This window comes from Harpia harpyja, chromosome 10 (genome assembly GCF_026419915.1).
Source record: "Harpia harpyja isolate bHarHar1 chromosome 10, bHarHar1 primary haplotype, whole genome shotgun sequence".
In the NCBI taxonomy this organism is placed as follows: Eukaryota; Metazoa; Chordata; class Aves; order Accipitriformes; family Accipitridae; genus Harpia; species Harpia harpyja.
Window position 1 is genome coordinate 20,690,755 of NC_068949.1, and position 24,847 is coordinate 20,715,601.

Consider the following 24,847-nt stretch of genomic DNA (forward strand, 5'->3'; position numbering starts at 1 on the left):
ATTAAAAAAGAATGATGTTAGCATAAACAGTAACAAACATCCATGCTTGTTTTAAATAATATCCTAATACTTATTAGTAATATAAAAAATTATTCATAGATTATCCTTTTGATTTTCCAGAATCAGTGACATTTAGTGTGAATTCCCTTTGAGCAAATTTTAATTAGGGCTTTACGATATTTAACTATAGGTATATAATCCCCCAAGTGAAAACAAAAGCCAAAATGGAAGAGACTTTGATCACATCTCATTCCAAAAATATTTTTGCCTCCAAAGCTTTGCTGGGAAGAAAACACTCCTGAAAATGATACAAATGTTTTTGACATTAGGAAAAGTAAACAAGCAAAATAAAGATGGAAAAATCATGCGGTCAGTTTGCAAGTGCTGTTTATTGTTTGAGGCAGGGTTAAAGCCTTTTATAAGGACAAGAACATATATGCAACCAGACTGAAAGTGACATTAGGTTATTCTAAACACCCCTATTCAGAACCCTGCTGCCTGAAATATGCCATAGCCAAAATGTGTGGAGGCTTCAAAACAGAAAATATGATAGGAACAAACTAGGATTGCTGTTATTTTGGTAACCAAGAGAGACGACAAGTGCCCTAAATATTTCTAATGATATTTTTGATTTTAAAAAGAGGCATGTAGTTTTCCTTTATCTAATATCTCCTAGGACTTCTAATGTGAATTGGCATTTCGTTTGTAGCCAAGTATAATATTAGCAGAGGTGTTACAAGTGGCCAGAAGGTGCTTTCCAGACACCAATTTGTATGGCAAAGAGCTCAGAGCTCAATTTAAACCACAGGTGGTGTGAACTGGATCGTTCTATGTTCATCACTGATTTTAAGTATCTGTTAAGGATTTATTATAGACTTTCAGAGTGTGTGAAGGTTTCCATTTACTGAGTAAGGCCTAAAACGTTCAGCAGCAGCATCAAGCCTTCCTTTGTCACTCTGCCAGTGTCTCACTCTTTTTCATCGGTCAAACCTGAATTCACGATTGGCTTCAATATCCAGTTCACTTCCACCTGCAACACTAGCTGATAATAGCCCCCCAAAGTAAACAACTTCTGAAAACTGACATTTTTTTCAACCAGGAAAGTGAATAAAGACCACCAAGTAATTTCAAACAAGCCAAAACCAGCCAGACAGTGATGGCTCTCAATTGGGACCAATATGCGTGGGTTTGGAACAGCCCAGAGGTCAAAATTTTTGCATATTCCTTGGCCAATCCCATTGTAAGCAGCACTTAACACAGTACATGCATGAAGTACTGGGATTTTTCTTCACAGTAACAAGTTCATGATTCTAAATATGTCCAACCTGTTTATCAGAAAAGCCAGAAATATGCCATGCATTTGTATTTTTTCCACTGAAAATTTGACAATAGGTTTTCTTATATAGACATCAAAAGGGATTAATCAGAACTCGTCTCTATAACATATCAGTAAAGCTGTTAATTATGTTAATTCCGCCAGTTACTTTTATTGACTTTTTTTCCCCTCTGAATAATCATACCCATCTGGTGGCAATTTTATTTTATATCACTCCTTTTAAGCACTTTTTTTCTTTCCATATTTAAGCATTTAATTCTAAATGTAATCTCTGTACAAGTTAAGAATATCTTGTGCAATAAACCAGGAATAATACACACTGTCAATATCACAGTTGAGGGCTTCTTCCAAGTATATACAGTTAAGCTGTGCCACTATTCTACAGCATTAAAAAATGATTGCTTTTCTGAAGGTCAGAGTTAGTAAATGTTGCAATGTAATTTAAGAATTAGCAAATTTTGTTTGTCTGCAAAATTGCTTAAATCCTTTTCCTTTGCATATAAACAACTATACAAATTGATAGTATTTTGCATGGCCAAAATATTTTCAGGATATATTTTTTTCCCTGTTGAAAGAAAAAATGATCCATCTAGGCTCATTTGGGGGGGGATAACACCAAACCAAAAAAACCACTGTGAAAGGATTTGTGTAAGCATGTATGAGATGATAGAAACACAAGCACTTAATTCACAGGGGAAAAAACAAGAACAGATAAGGGCTTTTTCATCTGAAATTATAGCCTCGCTCTTTTATAAACACTTTGATATCACCAGCCACTTTCGCTCAACAGGCAAGCTGGAGATAAACGTGCTAAGGCGCCAACCAATAGAGCATGCTCACTGAAGCCCCAGGTGTGACCCCTGCTCTTCTGCGAGCAGCAATTGGACCAGGCAATCCATCACGGTGCTCCTCCTGTCAGGCTGGGTGCTCGGCTGCAGCTGTCTGTCACACTGGTGGATGGGACCTGCTTAAAGGCAATCATGTCAATCTCTGTGTGACTACTCAGACTACGATAGAAGGATGATCTTGACAGGCTTGGCAAAGTCAGCAGAAGGCACTAGAGGACTTTAGTTACATGCTTAAAATTTAGATGCAATTTGTGCTTCTTTTGTGGAGGGATTCAAGAGGCACAGAACAACGCTGTGTTTTATAGCTGGTCATCTCGGATGAATCTGTTGCCCTCAGAATGTTTTCCATAGTAAATGTAGCGGCATTTTCCCAAAATGCCTACAATAAAAAGGAAATTAATTACAATTAGGACAGCAGTGGCATAATAGGCAAATAAAGCACATAACTAGGGAAATTTGAAGGAGGGAAGGGAACAGTTTTCTCTTGTCCTGCAAAAGAAAGTTTGTGCATTTGAAATACTCAGTATTACCATTTCAATCAGCGGTTTTGAATCCACTGGGAAAATGTGTTCAAATACCTGCACGACCTATCCTGTTAAACATACATCCACAAGTGTCTTCAAAAATGGAATGACATAACACTGAAACATCATACACTGTATTTTAAATCACAGTACCTCTCTCCTGCTTTTGAAAACCAGAAAGCCTGGGCTGAAGTTACATTTTGTACTCTCTGTAATCTCCCTGCTACATGTCTACAGGGTTTTCCTGATGATTAAAACCAAAAAGAAAAAAGCAGAATATAGTTACAGTTTAATGTGGATCCAGGAAAAACCTTCCAAATGTTCACGAAGTCATCCTACAAGCACCCAAAGCCATCCCTGCTTTGCAGTGGCAGAGAACTGAAGTGACCAGCTGAAATCCACATGGGAAGTCACCAACAGACATGGGCTAGAACTTGGGACTTCCTAACGGTTAGCCCTCCAGACTCCAGCTTTTTTCCCAGACATACAAATAAACATCTAGTAAAAACATTTTTAAAGTAGCTCTCCAAACAACATCCCATGAGCCAGATGCAATTATAAATTATGGTAAATATCAGTACATAGAGGATGCTTTCAAAAATTAGCCAGAACACTGCTTTTGGGAGACAAGGCACATTATTCTAAGTGGGTACAGGCAGCAAGATGCCTGAGGAAGCCTTAACTGCTGTGGGTGAGACACATATACCTGCAGATCACACTACCTTATTCAAAAGCATCCCCTCTGGTGGTACTAAGCGGTATGTGAAAGCGTAAGTTCACAGTCACATCCCACCTGTGAACATCCTCAAAGATGCTAAATTTTACTAGCAGAGTTGTTGTTTGTGCCCTCAGGCACGTATAGTCAAATTAAAGTCATCTCCCATGCACGGAAGGAAGGTGAAAGGGTCTCCTCTACCTCGGGAGTGTCTTAATACAGCAGTCACTGAAGTACCTAGCTCACCCCCATAAGGGCAAACATACCCTAGCCCAAAGGAGACAAACACTGCCTTACATAAAGGGTAAAGATGGGGAAGGAGCAGATCCTCAATTCATTGCTGTTTTAGCTTGCCAGGACTCACGCAGCAAATACCTGCAGTATGAATTAAGTATGCAAGCTTTTATATTCTGCATCTATTTTTCCAGTATAACGTGCATCAGATAAGCAACTAAAGCCTTGGAAGGCATGGGCTGTGCAAGATTAATGTTAACCCATGCTGCTCTTTCCTTCTAAGACATCAGGATAGTAACACATTCCTACAGAAAAAAAAAAAAAATTGATAGGCCTGTCATTTGTTGTGAAAAACACATTCCTCTTCAGGATAACACAAATGGGGACTATATGGTGCAGTGCCTAATCCCTTTCCCCTCCTCCACGGAGCTTTCTTCAATAATTTCACTTTCAATAATTTCACTAGTGGAGCAGTTTCCACATTCAAGGGATGATATTATCATTCCTAAACAAGCCTCTAATGAAAAGCAAGTTTTTTTCCCCCTAAGCAGATGATATTCCGAGTCTAACTGCAGCAGGCATTCGGTTGGTAACAAGGCCATTTAGAGCTCTAAATGTAAAGGATGCAAACAGTTTATTAATGGCATTCTTCAGACTCCTTTTTCACTGGCATTGATAAAAGTCTTGTTTGAGGTCTGCCGCATTTCTTAAGGACTGGAAGCAAGACTGTTTATAGAGATGCTGGTGAGAGAGTGCTGTTTGATGAATGCTGGACACTGTAGCTAGGTGTCAGTGCTTAGAAAATGAGGCAAGGACATGAGGTATTAATATTGTCAATGATCTCTTGACAGGAAAACAGATACTGCATTCACCATCAGATTTAAATAGACATCAAGTGCATTAATGACAAAAGGGCAGACTTCAAACAAAGGGGGCTGTATGGTGCTGCACTGAGCCAGTCTCCAAGTTAGCAATAACCTGATCTGAAAAGACACTGTCAGGGCTACAGACAGGCCCTGGATTGTGTGCGGTGACAGAAAACAGAGATGCTGACAGAGATACCGGTGCCATATTATGCCAAGTATATTCTAACGCTGTCTCCAGCCCTAACTAAATCTGACATCATTTCCTATCGCTTATAGTATCCTCCACTGCTCCGGCAGAATATTTCTCCCCAGACATCATTACAAACTCCGCTGTAGTTTTAAAGTTACTGGCAGGCCTGTGCTGTCGTGGAGGCTGGGTCTAGAGGCCTAAGGATAACCTCAGTCAATCTAAATTTGGCGTTTGCTGGAGAAGTGCTCTCATTTTCACTGATATCTCAGCTACTTGAGGTGATCTGAACGCTAAAGTGTGAGGAGCTGTCACCTTGAATAAAATCCTTAAAGTAAAGACGCTCAGTTCCTGGGATGTTCAGCAAAGATGTTGGACAGTCTGGCAGCAGGAAATGAAATCCAGCTGCTGCTGCTCGCCTGGGGATAAAGGTGCTTGGGCTAGTGACAGTTAAAGTCAGCTGAAATTTTTGAACTCCTGCAGCCTACAATTGTTTAAATTAAGGAAGTGTTGTCTCCGCAGAGATTCTCTACCCAGGCACACAGCTGTGATTCGATTGCCAGGCATATTACACACACCGCTCAGAGAGTCTTGATAAAAGCATGGTTGAAAATGCTGTCATGAGACTTTATTTATCATGAAGGTTATTTGTAAAACAATAATCTTGCTCATAAATTAAATGCGGTGACTGGTTGGCTTGTTTTGTTTTGTTTTGTTTTTCCTCTCCATTTCCCACCTCCCTTTGGCAACCACAGAAAACTCGGAGAACTACAAAAGGCTTGTGTGCTGCAATGAGAATTTTTGCAATGAGATTTGCTAAGATACGTCACATGTGAATTTAGGAAACCTACTGCTTCTCTCCTGTTTGTCTGCTATGGTGCTCATTCCTTGCAGTTCAGGGGCAGGAGTACACTTGTGGTTTTGCACACAGACAAGGGGAGGAATAAGGGGAAAACAATACATCTGTGGCTGTTGTGGTGTTTCTTAATTAAAATATCCAGCATTGGCCATAATAAGCTAAATATACCCCCTATACATCAAAACAACACACAGCATCCTGAATGAGGTTTTTGCTGACGATTCTTAAGAAATGACAACACAAGGTCTCTTGAGGGACCATCTTCCCCGAATAAGGCTTCTAATTTTACTTAAGTAGCTGCTTCTACCATCACCACAAGCTGTTAAAACTATAATTATGAAAAAAATGCATTGGGAAGAATCATTTTTAAATTCACTCTTTATCTTTTAAATGTTTTCCCCCTTCGGAATGGATGTTCTAATTATGCTGGGTAAGTAATGACCTTGCAGTTGCTTGCATGTGTTGTAGTATCAGTCTTTCTTCACAAACACATTGTAATGTCAGCAACACCAGCTTTTCCTTAGCTGAAGGAAAACCCAATTATCCAAATAAATAAATAAATACATACATGCATAACTAAAGCATATGAAAAATTGCTGAAGTCACATTTGCTCATTTTAAATTGGGCATGTGTTGCAGAGATCTATGGTGCAGTTGGACCTCCATACACTTTCCTAGAGGAAAAAAAGTTTGCAGATCTTGATGTATTAAATGGAAAATGGTAAAATGAAGTTGCAATGGGATGTGCTAGACCTATAGATCATACAGCCTCAGTCACAGGTCAAAATTCAGCTCAGGCCAACAGTGACCTAAGGGAATTGTCTGGTAGCATCTTGTTGCCTTTCTTGGTTTGCTCTTTTTCCTAGCAAATAAATGTTCTACATCTATAAAAAACCACCTCTCAGCCATCACAGCTGGGGCAGCTGTTAGCAACACAGACTTCTCCAGTAGCATTCAGTTTTCTTTAAAAAGTAATTACTAAAACTAAGTAGTCAAGCCAAAACTTTTGCCACTCCCATCAAAAGCTATTGCCACATCTGCCCAAGAACCCCCTCAGGCACCCCTTTTAACATCAAATGTTTTTAATAAACCCCTCCGCAAGTGTGAACAGCAAACTATTCACAATTAAATTTGTTTGTCAAACACACTGGTCTACAGTATACATCAGGGATTACATTTCAGCGTACAGTCCTCTGCCTGTCTTTCACATGGGCTAGCCACAGGTCCTTGTACTAGGAGCTGTGGTCAGATAAAGTGTAGCACTTCATACACAGACTCAATATTCTAGCGGAATTCCACTTCACCTAACTTTAATTGGAGTACAGTACCTAAATCCTCCACTGCCAATTTTTATTTGATCCATATTCATCTCTTTTTTCCACAACCTGCTGTTGTATAGTTTTGCTATGGGCTATTAAACAGCTGCCATGTTCCACCAAGAAGCTGGGTGCATTTCAGTGTGGCTATACTACCAATCTGTAAATTGTTTTGAGACCCTTCAGGATGAAATATCAATACCATTATCATTTTTTTCATAGGCACTTGGGCATATTCTACAATTAATGAACAGAAGTTGCAAGATTCCCTTAAATATTAATATAAAATTCCTTTAAAGGAAAATAATTCCCTACCTACAACATTTAGAGGAGAATAAATACCTATCTACAAACAGTTTCAAATCTACAATGCTACTGATTTAGGCAAAACACGTCCATCAGTTGAATTAATTTGAAAATCTTAAAAACCTTTTCATCTAAGGGATAAGTAAAGTTGGTTTGAAACAAAAATTCCTTTGGTACAGGAGTTTAGTAATTTTTCATTTTATATTTATCTTCACAGAAATTGTAACTTTATCTAGTTGTCTAGTTGACAATCTATTTTCAATTCCACTTTGACTTTCTATGAGAAATGAAGTACTAGAGATTTTCAGGAAATTAGGAGCCTAATCCTCTCACCTTTAGTAGCACATAGGTTATTTTTTTCTGCTAAATCAGAAGAATTAAATTGTATATACTCTCGCAGTCATTTTAGTTTAAATAAAAAAAATAAAAATCACTCCATCTAATTGTACCTGAGCTATCTATTTTATATTCATCATTAAGAACAAACAACTGAATGCTGTAAAAAGTATCAAAATATTTCCAAATGTGTTCCTTCGAAAGATTTGCTTTATAATCCTCAATGAATCATTAAAAAAACCAAAACAAAACCAAACCAAACCCACACAAAAACATTAGCCTGACATTCATCCAAATCAGCTTGAAATTTGGGGAGCACAGATCCAGCTTCACAGCAGGCAAGTGTGGGGGCCTGGGGCAGGGTGGGAGAAGAGGAGGTGAGAGATGCTAAATATCTAACAGTGATAGGAAAAAAAAGAATAAACAGAAAGTGTACTTGGACCCAAGTAGTGCACTTCTAGTTTTACTGAGTCTTGTGGCTGTAACATCAGGGAGATACTTTACAAATGCAAAAAAAAAAAGGGGGGGGGGATTTTTTTTTTTCCTAAAATGTTGAGTGTTTGTCCAAGTCAGTCTTCTAAGGTTCATGTATCTGCTTTAACTTGCAGACATTTATTTATTTATAGCTGGGCCTTCACAGTTGTTTATATAGAAATACATTTTTATAAACAAGAACAATAATTTGAGCAATTAGAAACAAGAAATCCTTTACTTCTGGAGATCTGTTAGAGCCAAAAGCAGAAAAAAATGCTTGTTGAGTTATGTTGTTGGTCCATGTTCTGTAAAATGGACCAATTTAATAAAAAATTTAGAACTATAAATTTATAGAACAAGAAGGGAGGGAATTATAGACAGACTTTTTGTATTTCATGTTGACTTTTGGTAGAACTGAACAATTGTTTCTATTGAACATGATCCAGCCTATGAACACTCTGACACAGGAATCTGAGAAGATCATTTGGAAGATAAGAAGAGGTGTAAAGGATCACCTGGGTCACTAAGTCCACCCAAAAGCAGCCAAGTATGTAACTCAAGAGAGGTCCACTCAGACTTTCACTCTGCCCCAGCACACAAACCCCTGTCAGTATGGGGAAGCTCAAGCTCAAAAACTGCAACATTACACAGGAAAAGAACAGAAGAGTCACAGCAGTCCTTGCTAATGTGACATGATCTCTGACTACTACAATTAAACCTGTTTGTTGCAACCACAGTTTCCAGAATGCTCCAGGTTGGAGTCAAGACACAGGATCTAGACTCCTTAAATCAGAGCAGAGGGAGCAATATAAAGAGGAGCATACAACGGATAAGGAATTGAATGCCTTTGGTTGTGCTACAGCTGAATGCTGTAGAAGGGTTATCTTATAAAGACCTGAAATATCATAGCAATAAACCAAAACTAAACAAAAATTCCCTAAACTATATCATAAAATACACACAAGTGCTCAAATAACAAATGCACAAATATTAACTTCCCTTATGTTATAAACTAATTAATTTATTTTTAAGAGGATAGAAACACTAAACGTAAGCAAAAATACACGCAATTCCTCCAAAACTGTCTGTGTATAAAGGGATCAGGTTGTGTTTGAGAAGGTTGAAGACAGAGCTCACTGCGGCTAAAGCAGAATTCCCACACCGTGGCCACAATACTCACAGAGTGGTCCCCAAATACTCCCAAAGAGGTCCCCATGGATTAGGGAATGTGGTCCATCGGAGGTTTCCTGAAGAAGGACGACATTCCTTCAGTAGCAAACTGCTGATCCTGATTCTCCCCTCCCTCTGTGGGTAACAACACTAAAGGAAGGTAACCTTCACATTCAAGGGAGATGAATTACCTCTTTGCTCTGCTCCCTGCACAGGGATGCCAAAATGCGATAACATTTTCCTCTGGACACCCTACAGCATGGGGCACAAAGTGGTCTTTCAGACTGAAAGAAATTACTGAAAGGCACAAAATCAAACCTGTATCCAGTCTACAGCAACGGAGTTGGAATTATACACCTAAGCTAGAGCTGAGAGGAATCAGACTAGGCAAAATGAGACACTGAATTATTGCAAGTATCCTGCACAGACAAGTACTGTGACATGTCAAGTCTCACTGGCCTGTTTGTAGGAAGCGGGGGAAAGGGGGGAGTATGTGGGGAAGTGAGAGTAGGAGAGGGGAAGGAAAGCAGTCAACAGGGAGAGGATGCTGGAAAAATTTGCAATGAAGGTGATAGGAATACAAAGATGTGAAGTTTGCATCCCAGGCCAAGGGAGCTGCATAAACGTTCAGTGTAAACTAGCAGTCAAGCTGATGTGTGATAAAGTGCAGCCTGCTGTAAATACACTTCAGGGCTCCCAATGCAGCTGGGGATGAAATTTGTAATTTGGTGGGGGGGAAGAAAAAAGGAAAAGTAAAAGAAAAAAGAGGAAAGAAAAAAATGCACTGCAAGCTTTTTCTCACATAATCTGTTACTGGAAAATTGAGACGCTTGTCCAAGTCCGTGGGAATAAGCTGATGAGCTGATACTTAATAATAAACCATATTGTGTCATGGTGTGGAGTCATCTAGATCCATTCAGGCCACAAACTATATTACTTTATACAGCCCTGGCTGACATATATTTAAAGCCCTCTACACATTAAGGAGCCATTAGGCTGACAGATTAAAAGTTATCTTGGAGCTAATGTTTCCATTATGCGTATCCTGGCAGTGGAACAATCAACACACTGTTCCTCAGATGTCATACTTTGTTTAAAAAAAGGGTAGGGGGGAGAGAAGGGGAAAAGGAGGGTATCTCTCCCTCCTTGAATGACATTGACATGATCAGCTTTGATCGGGCATGTGCTGTCTACAGATTCTCTAGTGTTGGCTAAAATAGGAGCATTTAGGGCATAATACTTGAAATCATTAACCAGTTCCGTACTCCTCTGGGTATCATTGTTACAATTTAAGGTCCTACACTTGGGATTTCTTTGGAATCTTTCCATGCTTATTGTAACCATCACCAGAGAAATATGTTGGGGGGCGGGTTGTCTCTCTCTAGTGAGAATGAAGCAAAAAGCACCAAACAAAAAAGCCAAATGCTTTTGTCTCTTCAGTGCCTCTTTACCATTTTTGCACTGTCAAATAACGTCACGGATGGAATTCACGCCGACTTTAGGACGAAATATTTCTTGTTGAATATGTTGAAATTTTAAAGCGGGTTTTTTTAATTACTCAGACACATAAATTGTATAGTCAGCTAGGTACTGCAGTCGAAGAAACCCAAGTGCACAGAAAGCTTCAGCATGCCAGATATTATGGGTGAACTGGTGCTTAAATTTGGATATATTGAATACCCTTGATGGAGATGGAGGAAGGGAAGTATGGGTTCACAGTTCTTTTAGTTTTTCAAAACACTTCTTTGTATATCTCATTCTCTTACATATGGTCTAAATAAAAGTAGTAAAGGCAGACCAAGTTCCTGTAAATATCCAGTGCAAGTCAGGTTACACCTGTTCAATGCCCTTCATCTCTAAACCAACGTCACAAGAGCTTGATTGCTTTCTGCTAATGGCCAAATACCCCAAACTGGACTAGCAATTTTAGTAACCAGGCAAAAAGCCACTCCCCACCGAAACAGAGCCATCTCGCCGGCTTGCCTCCCGTCAGGCAGCTTCAAGCCGAGAGCATCGGCACTAGAGGGCAGCATGCATTTGTCTAAGACGCGGACCGCACCACCAAACTCAATATGCCGATACGACAATTAAAGCAACACGGTTTGTTAGTTTTGCAGCCAATTTCTTGTTCTGTCATGATCAAAGCCTATATTTATACACTCTCTGCTTTCAGCCTTTCGCCCAGGAGCCTGACTTCTGGTGGACTAATCTCGGTGAGCATCAGTTTGGGTATACAGATGGCTACAAAAGCATGTCACTGGGTAGTGGTCTGAACAAAAGGCTCAAAATGTTGTACTGGGGGGAGGCGACCGTCCGTCTGCACCACCGGCTTCCACTGCAGCTGGGGTGGCACTCGTCATTCTCTCACATTCACAACAGAAATTCTAGCGCTCTTTTGAATGAAGTGATGCAAGAGACACTTTTAACATATTCAGAATGGTGGAGGAAAAAGAGGTTGTAAAATCCCATCCCTACCATATATTAAAGTTCTGCTGTTCAGTGTACGCTCACCGTATTAACTTAGAAGATCTTCTGTTAATTTGGCTAATATACAAAAAAATGGCATTTCTGTAGGCTGTTCTAGACTTTGGACTACATTCTACTAATAATACGTACATTAATCAGCAATGGAGTTAAACCATAAAGAATGACAGGGTCATTAAGAAAACAGAAAGTGAGTATAATTATATTGTACTTTGCAAACTTTAACCATGCACAGATTGCATTAGCAGTAAAATGCAAGGGGAAAAAAAGAGGGAAGTAAGCTCTTTTAGTAACTGTGATAGAATTAAACAAATGTACCATGATTTATGGGGCAGAAAGCAAACTTTTGGAATAATTGTTCGGAAAGTCTGCAAGCATTCCAATAAAATTACAAATTCTTATGTGAAAAAAATTTGAGCAGCAGGGCCCTTCTGGAGAGTTTAGACATAAATTTGGCTCATCTCACGAGTAAAACTTGCTTTTTGGATCTCAAATGTGTTCCTGCTGGAGGAGTTCACATTAGGAAAAAAAAAAGCCATACAAAATTCAGTCTGGCTCAACTGGTTTGAAATTTCTCAAGAGAGTCATCTGAAATAAAGACAAGTTGCTTTTTATTTTTAAAGCTGGGAAAGAAAGTCTCTCAAATAAAATTAAAGAGCATAATGAAATAGTGCTGCTGTCACATTATGATACAGTTAAGGGAACCTTCTTTGCATGCCATTACTTGCTCCTTTCCACAAGCCCTTCCTCAGAAACAAAGGAAACATTTAACTAATTGCTAATGATAGGATTGCTATGATTCTTCCTAATACAGAAACGAGCGTTTTTTAAGAAGCTGACACTACAAGGCCCTGGATTCCCTTGATTTCCAGTGGAAGCTGAAGGCATTTGGCACTTTGTAAGACACATCCGGACCCCACATAACTGGTGAGCTCCTTTCTCTCTTCTATAGCTGTTGCTGTATAGCACCAAACGAAGTCAGAAATGTGTCTGGATTCAAACACCCAAAGAGTTCAGCAAATATCTAGTCCTCTGGACTAAGTCTGGGCTTGTCTCTTAGCAGAACTTTGTTTTATGCTATATCGCATATAACACCATCTGCTATTGCTAAATACTTAGTGGCCATAGTCTAGTTCCCAGTGTCTAGTTCCTAGACAATGACTACCTCCAGTACGGAATGCCAAAACATTGTCATTGTTTCCTATCCTCAACTCTTTTCCCCCTCCCTCAGCCTCCTTTTAAAAACATGCTAATGAGAGGGAGGCTGAAGGTTAAATCACAGTGGACAGCAGAACATAGTTTACAAGTGCACTTCTAGCCTCTATGGAAGCTTTTGCTAAAGATAAAAGATAGGGGGCTAAGAAATAGCTCAAGAGAGGCACATTAAAACCCCTCCATTAGGGTCAGAGTCATTAAAGTTTAGTCAAAGCACCAAAGACTTTCTAACAAGTACTATGCTTAGTAAACGTTTTCCACTGGAGCACGGATATTGGTGAGAGCTTTTGGAGTGTGTCAGTTAATCAGTGTTCACCCGCTTTGACAGCTTGAAATATTACTCACTTATTTAGCTGGTTCAAATTTGTCAGACTTGACTATGTCGTAAGTTAACATGTCCCTATATTAAAAAGGAGCCAACTGGCAAATATGCACATTGGACCTAATAAAACACATCTGGCCAAACAATCAAGCAACACTGATCACTGTATCACTCACAAGCACAAATTAACAGCGACTGTCTTTGAGACCTACCAAGCTAAACAGGAAGCAATAACCTGCTACCTTTAATCAACAAATTTACCTTTAATCAAACAAATATCCTTTAAATGGTTAACTGAAGGATAAAACCTCCACCACATTCTGTTTCTGAGACATTCAATTGCTTGGTTAAAGCTGCATAAATATTTTAGATGTCTTGGGTCATTCACTGATACAAATGGGAGAAATGGTTATGACAGAAGCTCTCCCTTAATCCAGAGAATGTTTTTCAGTCAAGGAAGCCCCATCTGCCACAGCAAGGCCATTTAGGCAATGGCTCTTACAGGTAATACTCTTCACCTTTGCTCTCAGAGCGGGTGCTATTAAAACAGAAAGTGCTCTGAAGGTAACAGGTAGTCCAGGATTAGACCATCACATGAATTCACAGTGGGAAAGCTACTCACATACAGTCACTGTTTGGTTAAACATGTCCAACAGCAGGGTACGAGTGCTGCTGTTAAGCCTGGGGCAGCACTGAACAGTCTCTGTCCTGAAGGAGTAAGTACTGGGCATGCTGACTTCCACAGCATCCTGACTTCCACAGCATCCTTTGCACTCTCTGACAGAAGCAATGCACAGCACAACTGCCCTACTGAAGACCTCAAAGATCTCAAAAGCAGTAACAAAAAATTATACAAGCAAGATCTTTTCGGGGAGAAGGAAAGCTTAACCACTTACGTGTGTGCAGTGAACCCTCTGGTCCTTTCAGAGAGGCTCCTGGGAAGCAGCTATATGCTACTGAAGTATTTCAGTCTTTGGGCAAAACAAGCGTGACATCCCTGTTGGCATCTCTGCTGAGAACAGACACTGGCCTTACTCAGAAAACATCAAACGTGACTTTCTGCTAGCTGTGGCTGTGGTGAAGCTGAATACTGAAGGCAGGGGGAGGAGAGGTCATAGAGGAATCGGTAGTTAACGGGGTAAAGTGAGTGTTATAATCCCCAAATTGCAGTTGGACTGAATGTTTTCAGACAATTTGCCTGTCTAAACCAAGACAGTATCATTTTTCTTTCTTCTAGGAGAGGGTTAAGAATAATCTGAAGCTTGGAAAATGGCTGCTGTTGATACTAGTGAGGCCTTCTCTTTAACTAGATCTTTCAGGAAAAAACAAATTAATCAACAGCCAGCTGAAGTGGGTTTAATGATTGCATTCTGCATACAATCAGCTTTTCCCTTTTCAAGGGCCATCAATATGTCAAGGGAAGACATATCTGAAGGATATAGCTCTTAACATCAAGGTTATCTATTCTCCACAAGGCTCCCACTCCTTACTGGGCTGATACTTTACACTGCCTGTGTCTAACATTTTCATCAACTCTGCAATCAATCAAGGTAATAATGTTGTGCAAAAAATCAATTAACAACGCAATTAAACTTTCCTTATTATCTCAAAGGGCTGAAATAATACCTAAAGGGAAGATAGACTCACTGAATGCAGACATCCATAACCCAATGTGAAAGTGAATTATGAGGTTAGACAGATGCAGGCATGTACTGGCGCTGTTATTTTCAAAGGGATATATCTCATCCAGGCAGTGTATCAGTCACCACCAATCCCATACCCTAAAAATCCAAATTACTTTTAAGAAATATATGATGTGCAATATCCATTTCATATTCTCTTTTAGAGATAAACCCCCCAAAATCTGAACAGGAGTATTATTCAAAGACAAAATGATCTTTCAGAGAGAACATAAAATATAAAAGCTATAATAACATTTACATCTGTATACCACCCATGTCTGTAAATGCAGGTCATCAATTATACATAATCTGTAGTGAATAAGGAACAGAAGAAGCAGCACAACACTTAAAGCCCAAAGGCTCAAATTTGCAAATACCTTGCATCCAGTACACTGAAGGAAGAGCCCCAATATAAACATGTGTGGCAACAACAGCAAGGACTTAAGTATCAGTCACTGAAAATAAGACAGAGTGCCTATATTATTTTGTAATTACATTCAACCCTCATGGAAACATCATTCCCAAGAGCTGAGAGTTTTAAAGTGCACTGAAAGCAGACAATTAACCCCTTGCTGTTGGGAGGATTTGGGTTTTAGCATAAAGACATTAAGGATCAGGGGCACTCAGCACACCAACACAATGGAGTTAATATAGTTAGGAACCCAGGTGCAGTAGTCTTGTGTCAGAGCTGCATGGATGAGGATTTAGGGGAGGGAGAAGAAAAGAGTAGAGAAAGAATACATTCAAAATTAACTAAGATATGAGCGCTCTTACTAGTCCCCAGGGACAAACAAAGAAAAATGTTATACAAAGAAAATGACCACGACCAAGCTAGATGTTTTGTGGGTTTTTTTGACACCTATCATTTTCTATCACACAACCTGAGATTCCCCCTTACCCATTTCCCAACATGCGTACACACACACACACACACACACACACACACACACAGCCTTCAGCCTCTGATGTTTTGATTTAACATAGGCAAAAAGATAATGAAAACAGAAAACATTTAAGGGAAACCTATGTCAGAGTGACAAGCTAGGATCACATCCTGTAATAAGCTCAGGAAAATTTGGAAGCGGAAAAGGTTTCCCTTAAACACTGCACTTTGAATTCCTCTATTAAAGGGCGCTCTGTGTGTCTGTGTTAGCAGAGGTGTTCTACAAAGCAGTTCTCCCAGCAGGGTTTGCTTAAGCACATAACAGCTGTAGTTTAGAAATGGTCTATTCTTACAATTAGCTCATGTAGTGCAAGTGGCTTGTTTGGACCAAGAACATCTTTTTTTGTTGATAATTCTCCCTGGTTTTGTCTTTGTCTTGCACTTCCTGCTCTTCCCCCTGCTACCCTACATGCTGTGGAGTCAGTCATGGGTGAGACACAAATAGGTGTGACTAAAATTTTCCACAATTTTTGAAATGTTACACATTTTTCCTGCATGGATTTGGGGCATTAATATTATTCCCGGATTAGAGAATTCAGCCATTACTATCTTAACCTTTAGGAACATAATTAATATGTTTTCATTTTCAATGACTTCATTGTGCGTCTATCAACTGGAACCATTCCTGCTGTGTATTTGATTCCACTGACGATGGGGTGTGTTGGATTTTAAATGATGTGCTAGCACTTCTGTTCCCTATATACTCTAGTTTATGTGTTATTCATGACCTGCATTTGGAGACATGGATGATACACAGATGTAAATGTTATTAAAGCTTTTGTGTTTTAGAATCATTGTGAAAGACTTCTTTGTTTTCAGATAATTCTTTTAACCATCACAAATAACCAACAATACCTGACATTGTCTTGAGAATTTTTTCTTTCCTGTTAAGGTTTTTGATGAAGAAATTTTTTTTTTTCTCCCTAATGTTCTCTCTTCATCAAAATAAAATACAGGATAAACTGACAGACAGCAGAGTTACACCTGCAGGATAATGTAGAAGTGACCCCCTTTTTTGTCATATGCTCATTACACAAAATCAGAACCAAAAAGTTACTTCATTTTTTAATAGCTGTCAGGGCTGTGGGTCCCAGTTCAGAAGGCTGTGACTGGCATAATTCTCAAACTGCTTTCACCCTTTAACATCACATTTGTATTCCTGGGGAATTCAAAATGAACATGGTAAAGAAAAAGGTACTTTGCCAAATCATGGTTGCCTATCTTCTTTTTCACTTAGATTAAAATTATTTTAGATTAATAGTTTTGTATTACTATTTAAAATTTTGACTGTATGACAGACATACCATATATCTTTGTTGCACTGGTACTATGTAGGAAAAAAATGAAACACAAGTAGGTACTTAAATGCACGGTACATATCAGCCTTGCAAAACATTACCCAGCCAGTAGTCAGAGGCAATTTTTTTGATGGACAGATAAAACACCATTAAATTTTTTTATCGTTACTTATTAAGGCAAAGGGTGAGCAGGTAGATTTGTGTGTCTGGGCTGGTAAATCTTCAAGACAGTTGTGTGTGGCTGCTGTACTTAAGTACATATATACACCCACGTAACTTTGAACTGAAAGAAAAGTGCTCTCAAAAAGCCATGTTTAATCACTAATAATTCTGTCATTTGACAATATTTTTTCATACACCCTTAGATACTTTCTCTCAATGAAGTTGAACCTCACTTCAAATGTGAAGTCTTGGAGTTCTCACATTTTCTGCTTTTTGCTTTAAGAGAAATCTTTTACAGATTTTTTTTTTTATTATTTCTGTATTTTATCCATTAAGCCTATAATACATAGCAGCAGCCTCTCTACAGAATTTAAATATTCAGAAACCACGGTAAAAGGGATTTCTTTGTCCGAAATTCAAGCTTCTTGTTGTAAAAATCTAACTTGGAGTAATTTAGTCAAATGGCGTAATGGGTTGACCAAGAAAATAACTTATTATGTCTTCTGCTGTGGGAGTAGTGTGCTGGATAGCGGCAGCTTGCACTCCCCAACGTACCACTTTACAGAGGACTTCATATTTTGTTGTGAATAGTTACTGAAAAGAGAGTTTTCCGTCTGACAGAGAGAATCAATCTAATGTCACCCAGTCTTTACCTCCAATTTTCTACTAGCACCACCTCTGTCTGGTGCAATCTTGTTAATGTTTTGCTGTAGATACCTGCTGTTTTACTTCACATGCCACTAAAGCTTACTGCTTTTGAGCAGTTTTGGAAAACTGCTTTTGAGCTTTATGAAACAGAAGACAATTTTTGAAGCTGAACCAAAGTGTAACTTAATTCAGCAGGACACTGCAACCCTGCTTCTAAGTCTTTGATGCTTCATTATGACAATAATAAGGCTCCAAACTTCCCCTTCACCAGTCACATCGAAGTCAGCTCAGAACTACTCAATAGACCATTTCTAATGGCCATAAACCAGTATGTCATGGCTCAGTTGCCTTGCACTACATTCCAGGTAAATCCTAGCCATAGTGCAGTGTGGCCATAAAATGGAAGGAGCAACCTACTCCCTACCGCTGGATGTAAGATAAGGAGAAAGTAGCATGTCTGGAAGCATCATCAGTTTAGGCCGTACTGGGTCCTTGAGACTAGGAAGCTACTCTATTTGGGACAAGTGACACAGGGTCAGCAGAGAGGGAAAAAAGGCCATTTTTGCGTGATTTCAATCTTGTGCTGCACTATGAGTTCTTCAGCCTTCACAGACTGTCTGACCAATGTGCTCATTTCATTATTTTATTTTTCCTGCTGTAAACACATATTTTTTTATGGGCTTGCTCAAAAATGCAAATAGTTTATCATCCAGGGAGTAGACAAGAGTAACATTTTCAGATGCTTCTTCAACAATTATTGTGTTATCAGGAAGCAGTGTATGATCTCTTATAAATATGACACTATCAACCCACAACATTATTTAGCCAAATCTGGCTTTATTCACAACATTAGTAGCTACCTTATCTGAAGTAGAACCTGATGCCACATAACAAGGACATGTTGAGATAAAATAAAATTGTTAAAATAACAACTTAAAATAAAATTGCCTGCCTGCCAAACAGAAGTTAGGTATGTCGGGTGCCTCTGCAGTAATATGAGATTTCTGCCACTCCCCCAATGCACTTGTCTGCCTTAAACAGTCTTTGGCAAACCCAATACAACATGCTTAGACATCATGACGTAGGAGGGCATCAAGCCTCTACCAGATGACTCACTGCAGTGTTACTAAGACCAATTATTTAACTGAATAGAATATTTTAGAGAGATGATGAAGTCAAGAGAGAACCAGTTCAACCAATCACCAAAGAAGAAAACAGTGACCCATAGGCTTGAGACCATGCTCCCTTTCTGAAGTGGTTCCACAGTATACATTACCAGAAGCTTCATAAGACCACTCTAGACCATCAAGGGTCCATTCAGGTAAGATCAGCCAACAAATGGGATACTAAAACAGATTACAGAAAGATGGTAAAACACGATCTCCCCTTTTTCTTCCATTTAGTAGAGTTTTTTGTTTATCATGGAAGAAGTTTGTCTTCTTATAAGACCAAATGATATGACAACAACATTTTTCTTTATCTAAAGAAAATAAATTTATGTGGTCTTTCACATAGCCAAGCAATTGTGCAGGCCTGGTGAATCTGGCAGTCTTGTATAGCCTCCTTCCCCATTTATAGCAATGATGGGTAAGTCCTGGACACACATGGCTCTAAAATTTATTGACTTCAAGTGCAATTAATATCCAAGCCCCTGGGAAGCTTATATAAAGCTATTACTCTGTTCAAAGGGGGGGGAAAAGGACCATCAAATGGTTATTCTGAAAGTTATTTTTCTGTTTTTCTTTGTCTCAAAAAGGAAAGGCGGAGGGGGGGAACAACTGCTCCATAATTATAAATCTTCTGAAATTGTAACTCAGGAAAAGGTTTTTCAAATAAAAAGTATCCCAGAAAAGAATATTTGGCAGAGGTTGGCTCTTGTTTTCCCTAATAACCATTAAAAGTCTGCCCTAGTAAACCATTTTACTGCAACGTTTGAAATGGTAGAGTTTACATTTTATTTAATGAATAGTTGCAGAGCATTAAAGCAACATCTCGTTGGCAAAACAGCTCCTTATCCTCGCTTTGTCTCAATTGGTTTTTTTACATTTCATTTTCAATGACATGTCAGCCGTCTCTCACCAACCTCAAAGGAAAGTTGAATGCGGGGCTTACAAAGTTAAGCTGACATTTGCTCTCTTCCAATAAAAAATATTTAGTCCATTAAACATAAATACCTGTCATTATGATACATGGACTGGGTACAAGCCTCCCGTTTCCCTCTGATGTTTATTACATCCAAACAACTGCAGTGCCTGCATGTTTTCAACTTTAGTGTATTGATTAAACTTTTAAATGGCTGCCATATAACCCAGGGACATCAGGAAGATTAATTTGCGTCAATGTTCATCTGTAATTCATTAGCCATTTATTCTTTACAACCACATGGGCTATCAAGAAAATGCAGGCCATTTTTCACTCTGCACAGGCTTGGGAACAGATCCTGAAATTTGTGCTGCATACAAATAAGCTCCCCAGGCCCAGCCACTTAAACTGCTTGGCTTTTCAAAAGTTAAAGTTGGGAATAACAGCAGAAAAAAGGGAACATAAAAAAACAGAAATGGACAAAATATACGTCCTCAGGGTACTAGGGATTTAACTGAGTTTGTCCACTGTCTTTTCATCCATGGATTATGGTTTCTTATTTCAGTCAGATTAAAATAACTGAAACTTGTTTCTGTGCAAAGGCCATAAATAAAATGAGTTGCACCCCCCTCTAATATCTTCTAAGATGCAGTTACTTGGAGAAAGCTAGAAAGCGGCAGTGAAGTATAAAAAGCTCATGCCTCAAGGAGGTTGTAGCTGTGAATCTAAGAAAAGGATGCAGTTTTAACCAACTCGCACATTTATTGTGGATTCCAGTCCTGCCTTTATTTGGTAACATGCCCAGCTAAATATTGGTATGTTTCCTTAGGGTAGAGGTAAGCCATCTGGCTCCTTGATTTGCCCTACTGACCCCTTGGCACAGTATGAAGTGCATATTAAATAAGGAAAAGGAAAGAGAACAGCTATAAAGCAAACAAAAATGCACATGAATTTTACATTTACAACATGGAAAGATCAATGAAATGCATCCTGGTTTCTTTCCTCTTCGCTACCTATAAATAAAGTAGTGTCACTCTGCTAGGTAAACGCATAGGGGTAGGGCATTAGACTCATTGAGCCTAATGGCAGTAATCTAGATTACAAAAATGAAGACCTCATATAAGACAAATCCGACAGGTTCCCTGTTGCAGACAGGAACATAAGCATAATAGCACCCTGTAACAAACAGACAAATCTCCACATAGACCTAATACATGATTTAGGACGTAATGATCTCTGCCTAACAGCAAGTCACTGTGCTGCCATTTTAAAATATGAATTTATGCATACATTTGAAAACAAGGACGAATGAGACAATTTGCTTCTAATATCAGTGATCAGCTTACTGTTAAATGTCAATCTGGGTGAAGAGAACCCTGGAGAGAGCACCCGAATCCAGTATAATCCCAACCATAGCATGGGTGCAAAAGAACCAATACAGTAAGCTACACAAGGACTTCGCTTCAGAAAGTTTGTGGGACTGAAGACGACAATCAAAAACATGGCCCTGGAACTCTGGGAGATGATTTGCCAACTTGGCCAAATAAAGATTTTCTACAAAGACTTAGAAAAGGCAAACACTGTATGCGTAAATGATGAAACGTGTTGTGAATGCATTGGCCTGTTTATTGTAATCCTCACAATGTCAGGCTGATGCCATGCTCAACCTGCCTGCACAGTCCTGGCCTCTTTACACCCAGAGCGAGTTGAGATCCCACTACAGGATGTTCTCTGCTAAAGCACCGTGGGGAGCAGGAGGCTCTAATCAAGTCCAAGAAATGCACGGGAGGCGATGATGTATCTGAACAACCTGACCTGTGGAGCAGCAAGAGATTTTGGCCTATATCCTCCAGCAGTGTAGCTCCAAAGAAATAAAAGCTGCCCTGCCATTGTCTTATCAGCCAAAAATCTGCCATTTGGTGCATGCCTCTGCAATTCGTATACCAGTATGTATATAGGCAATCTGCAGGTGGGGTTGCTAAGCGGCATTTCTCTGTCAGTTGACTGGCTTGTAAATGCCCCAAAATAAGTGACCTAAAAATAAATTACCAGATACTCAGGGACATACTGAAAGTGACTTTTTGATATGCTTGAAATTTAGACTGAGTTCATCGAAAGATTCATTACGGTTCATCAATCTCACAAGCAAACCAGAGTTGACTTGTGGTTTCATTTTGCACAAATACTTACTTCTAATAGTCAGGAGAAAATTAAATGAGTTTTGGTCAGATATTTGGATTCCTTTGAATCTGAAAGTTGAGTCAAAAAGAATGTTGGGAAATGAGCCAGTTACAAAGCCATATATACAAGGAAAAAAGTCCATTTATCCAAATCCGGATAGTTTTTATGCTGTACACATAACCTGAGTCGCTCTGGTCTGCATCTTGCCCCACTGCACAAGGAAAAGATGAAATCTCCACTGCAATTTTTTATTTTGTTTTGGTTTTGTCAGCTTTAGTTAGACCTTCAAAATAATTTAAATATAATTTGTTTGTAGTGAATTAATTTTCTACTATGACAGGAGACATACCAGGAACTTCAGCAACAAAAATAGCTGGATAACGAGTGAGTTGGAAATATTGCAAAATTTACCTAGCTTAAGTAGAAAAAAAGATGCAGTGCTAAAACTGTAACTGAAATTAAGTAAAGCAAATTGTAGCACAACCATGGAGTTTCTATCACATCAGAAAAAAAATCTTAGATAGTATGCAAAACAATTGCAGGTGTCCTAGAATGGAGCCATTATAAATTCAGTAGAACATTTCTCAACCTTATTTTTGCAGATATCAAAAGCTACCTCATGGTGCTCACTAAAGAGAGTGTTTCCTTAGAAACTTTCACCTTTATTTTTCTATTTGCTAGCATTAACTTACAGTACAACACAGTTAAGGTGCAGCAAGAGCTTGGGGTTCAGTTCTTTAACGTGCCCAGTATAACATATCTGCAACACCAGGGATACAGTAAAGAAGTGGAAATCCCAAAGAGAGGCTCACCAATCCCAGGATCTAATTAAATCTTGACAAATTAGGTACAGCAACCCAGGGGATCATTTGCCATTGTGCCCACATTGTAAAACTTCTTTCCTGAGAACAACCCTTACAGGCTGCATGCCACGGCTCTGTGGCATGGGAGCAGGCTGTTGCGGCTCACCATCGCACCCAGACTCTCTCATGCTGCAGGAATCTCCAAATGGGAAGACTAGGTGGCTTTGAACTCATGCTTACACCAGGGGGGCCCAAAGCAGCGAGCTCAGGACTCAGCCATTTGTTTTCATTTTCATATAATGATGTGTCTAGCTCTCATGGTTGCACAGAAAACTGTATCAACTCGAACCATATGTTAACTGAGGCAGCAATATGTTCTTAAATTGGCAGACAGCTCAAAATGACAGTTCAGCAAGATGTGAACTATTTTCAATCATCTCAATAGGGTGTTAACTCTGAAACCTAAACATTGCCTGTATATGTATTTTAACCATGTCACTACTAAATACTCTGAGCAAGATAGCTAATCTGTTCCTCCACACTTCTCCAAGACAAAATATCCCAACTTCTAATTTGAAAGCATCTCTCTATATAAATTGGCCTAGTTACATACTTGGCTCAATCATTCTGAACATCTCACAATCAATGTATTTATCCTTACACTATCATGAGGCAGTGAAGTGCTGTCATTTCCTTTTTACAGATGGAGAAAAAAATGCAAGAACATAATAAAAAGGAAACAGAACACAGATCAGCTGAGTTTAAGCCTTTTGTCTGAACCATTAGATTAGCCTTTCCTTTTACATGGAAGTTATGTGGAGACAGTGAAAAATCCACTGAATTAAAGTAAGTAAGAGAGACTGAATATTTAAGAGTAATATTATCCATATATGTAGCAGATTTAATTTTTAAAAGGTTGTGTGCAGTTCAGTTTAAATTAATTCCGTTCTTTCACTGAATGCCACAGAATTTCCAAGGATTTGCTCAAATTTAAGGCCAGCTTACCACAGAGCACAGAATCTTGTGCCCTTACCTCTAGCTGGTCAACTTTATTAATACAGTGTCTTAGCTTTAGGCCATAGCACACAATAAAGTAAATATAAGACAAATGCAAATTTTAAACCCAACAGAAGTTGGTCAAATAAACGCAGGATCTGGACCAGTAACACTTTTTAAAATCATACCCGCCTAAAACATTGCACAAAAAAAACCCCAAGAAGACTTTAAAATACATTTGTTTAGGTCTCAAGTTCCTTTCTTACACTTTTTTTCTTAGTTTGTGGCCAATCAGGAAAACGGGGTGGCAGCCAGTATAATTGAAACTGTTTTCCTACCCAGCAGGTACTTCAGTTTTGAGTCACAGCAGTAAATTCATCTGAGCCAGGAATGGAAGTTGGCTATTTATTACCCAGGTGACAATATAGGCTACAAGAAAGTAGACAGCATGATAAAGCTTCAGCTTGGCTGGACTACATGGGCAAAGACGGCTATGTGTCTTCATACCAGCATAAGCCCCTTTCAAAGAACTGACTGCAAAAACTCTACCTAGTTTGTGAAGTATTTTGTGATGAAAGGCACTCTACACATGTAAAATATTATTACTACATTTGCAAAATGAAATTTCTAAGAGAAAAAGCACAGAACACGCCAACAACAATAAAGCAATCAATTGCAATAGGATGCAATAACTTGCAATAAATTGCTTTGTAGACAAGGTTTAAATTGTTTCGGCACCAGCCACCCAATCCAACTTAACTAAAAAAAGAGAAAAAAGAAATGAGAAACATTTGCTTAAAAAGCTCATAACTGTCAATGTGTTCAGAACACCAGCATGTCCTGCTACACCTAATACCTTT

The 24,847-nt window shown here is 39.0% G+C and overlaps 1 protein-coding gene across 1 annotated transcript in view; it reads right to left on the reverse strand.

The window, feature by feature from the left end:
• Window positions 1–370: 370 nt before the first annotated feature.
• Window positions 371–24,847, reverse strand: part of LRMDA (leucine rich melanocyte differentiation associated) — a 715,410-nt gene continuing 690,933 nt past the window's right edge. The window contains exon 7 of the mRNA XM_052798650.1: window positions 371–2,563. Within this exon, the coding sequence (XP_052654610.1) occupies window positions 2,484–2,563 (80 nt within the window). The 3' untranslated portion in view covers window positions 371–2,483. The remainder of the gene's footprint in view (window positions 2,564–24,847) is intronic.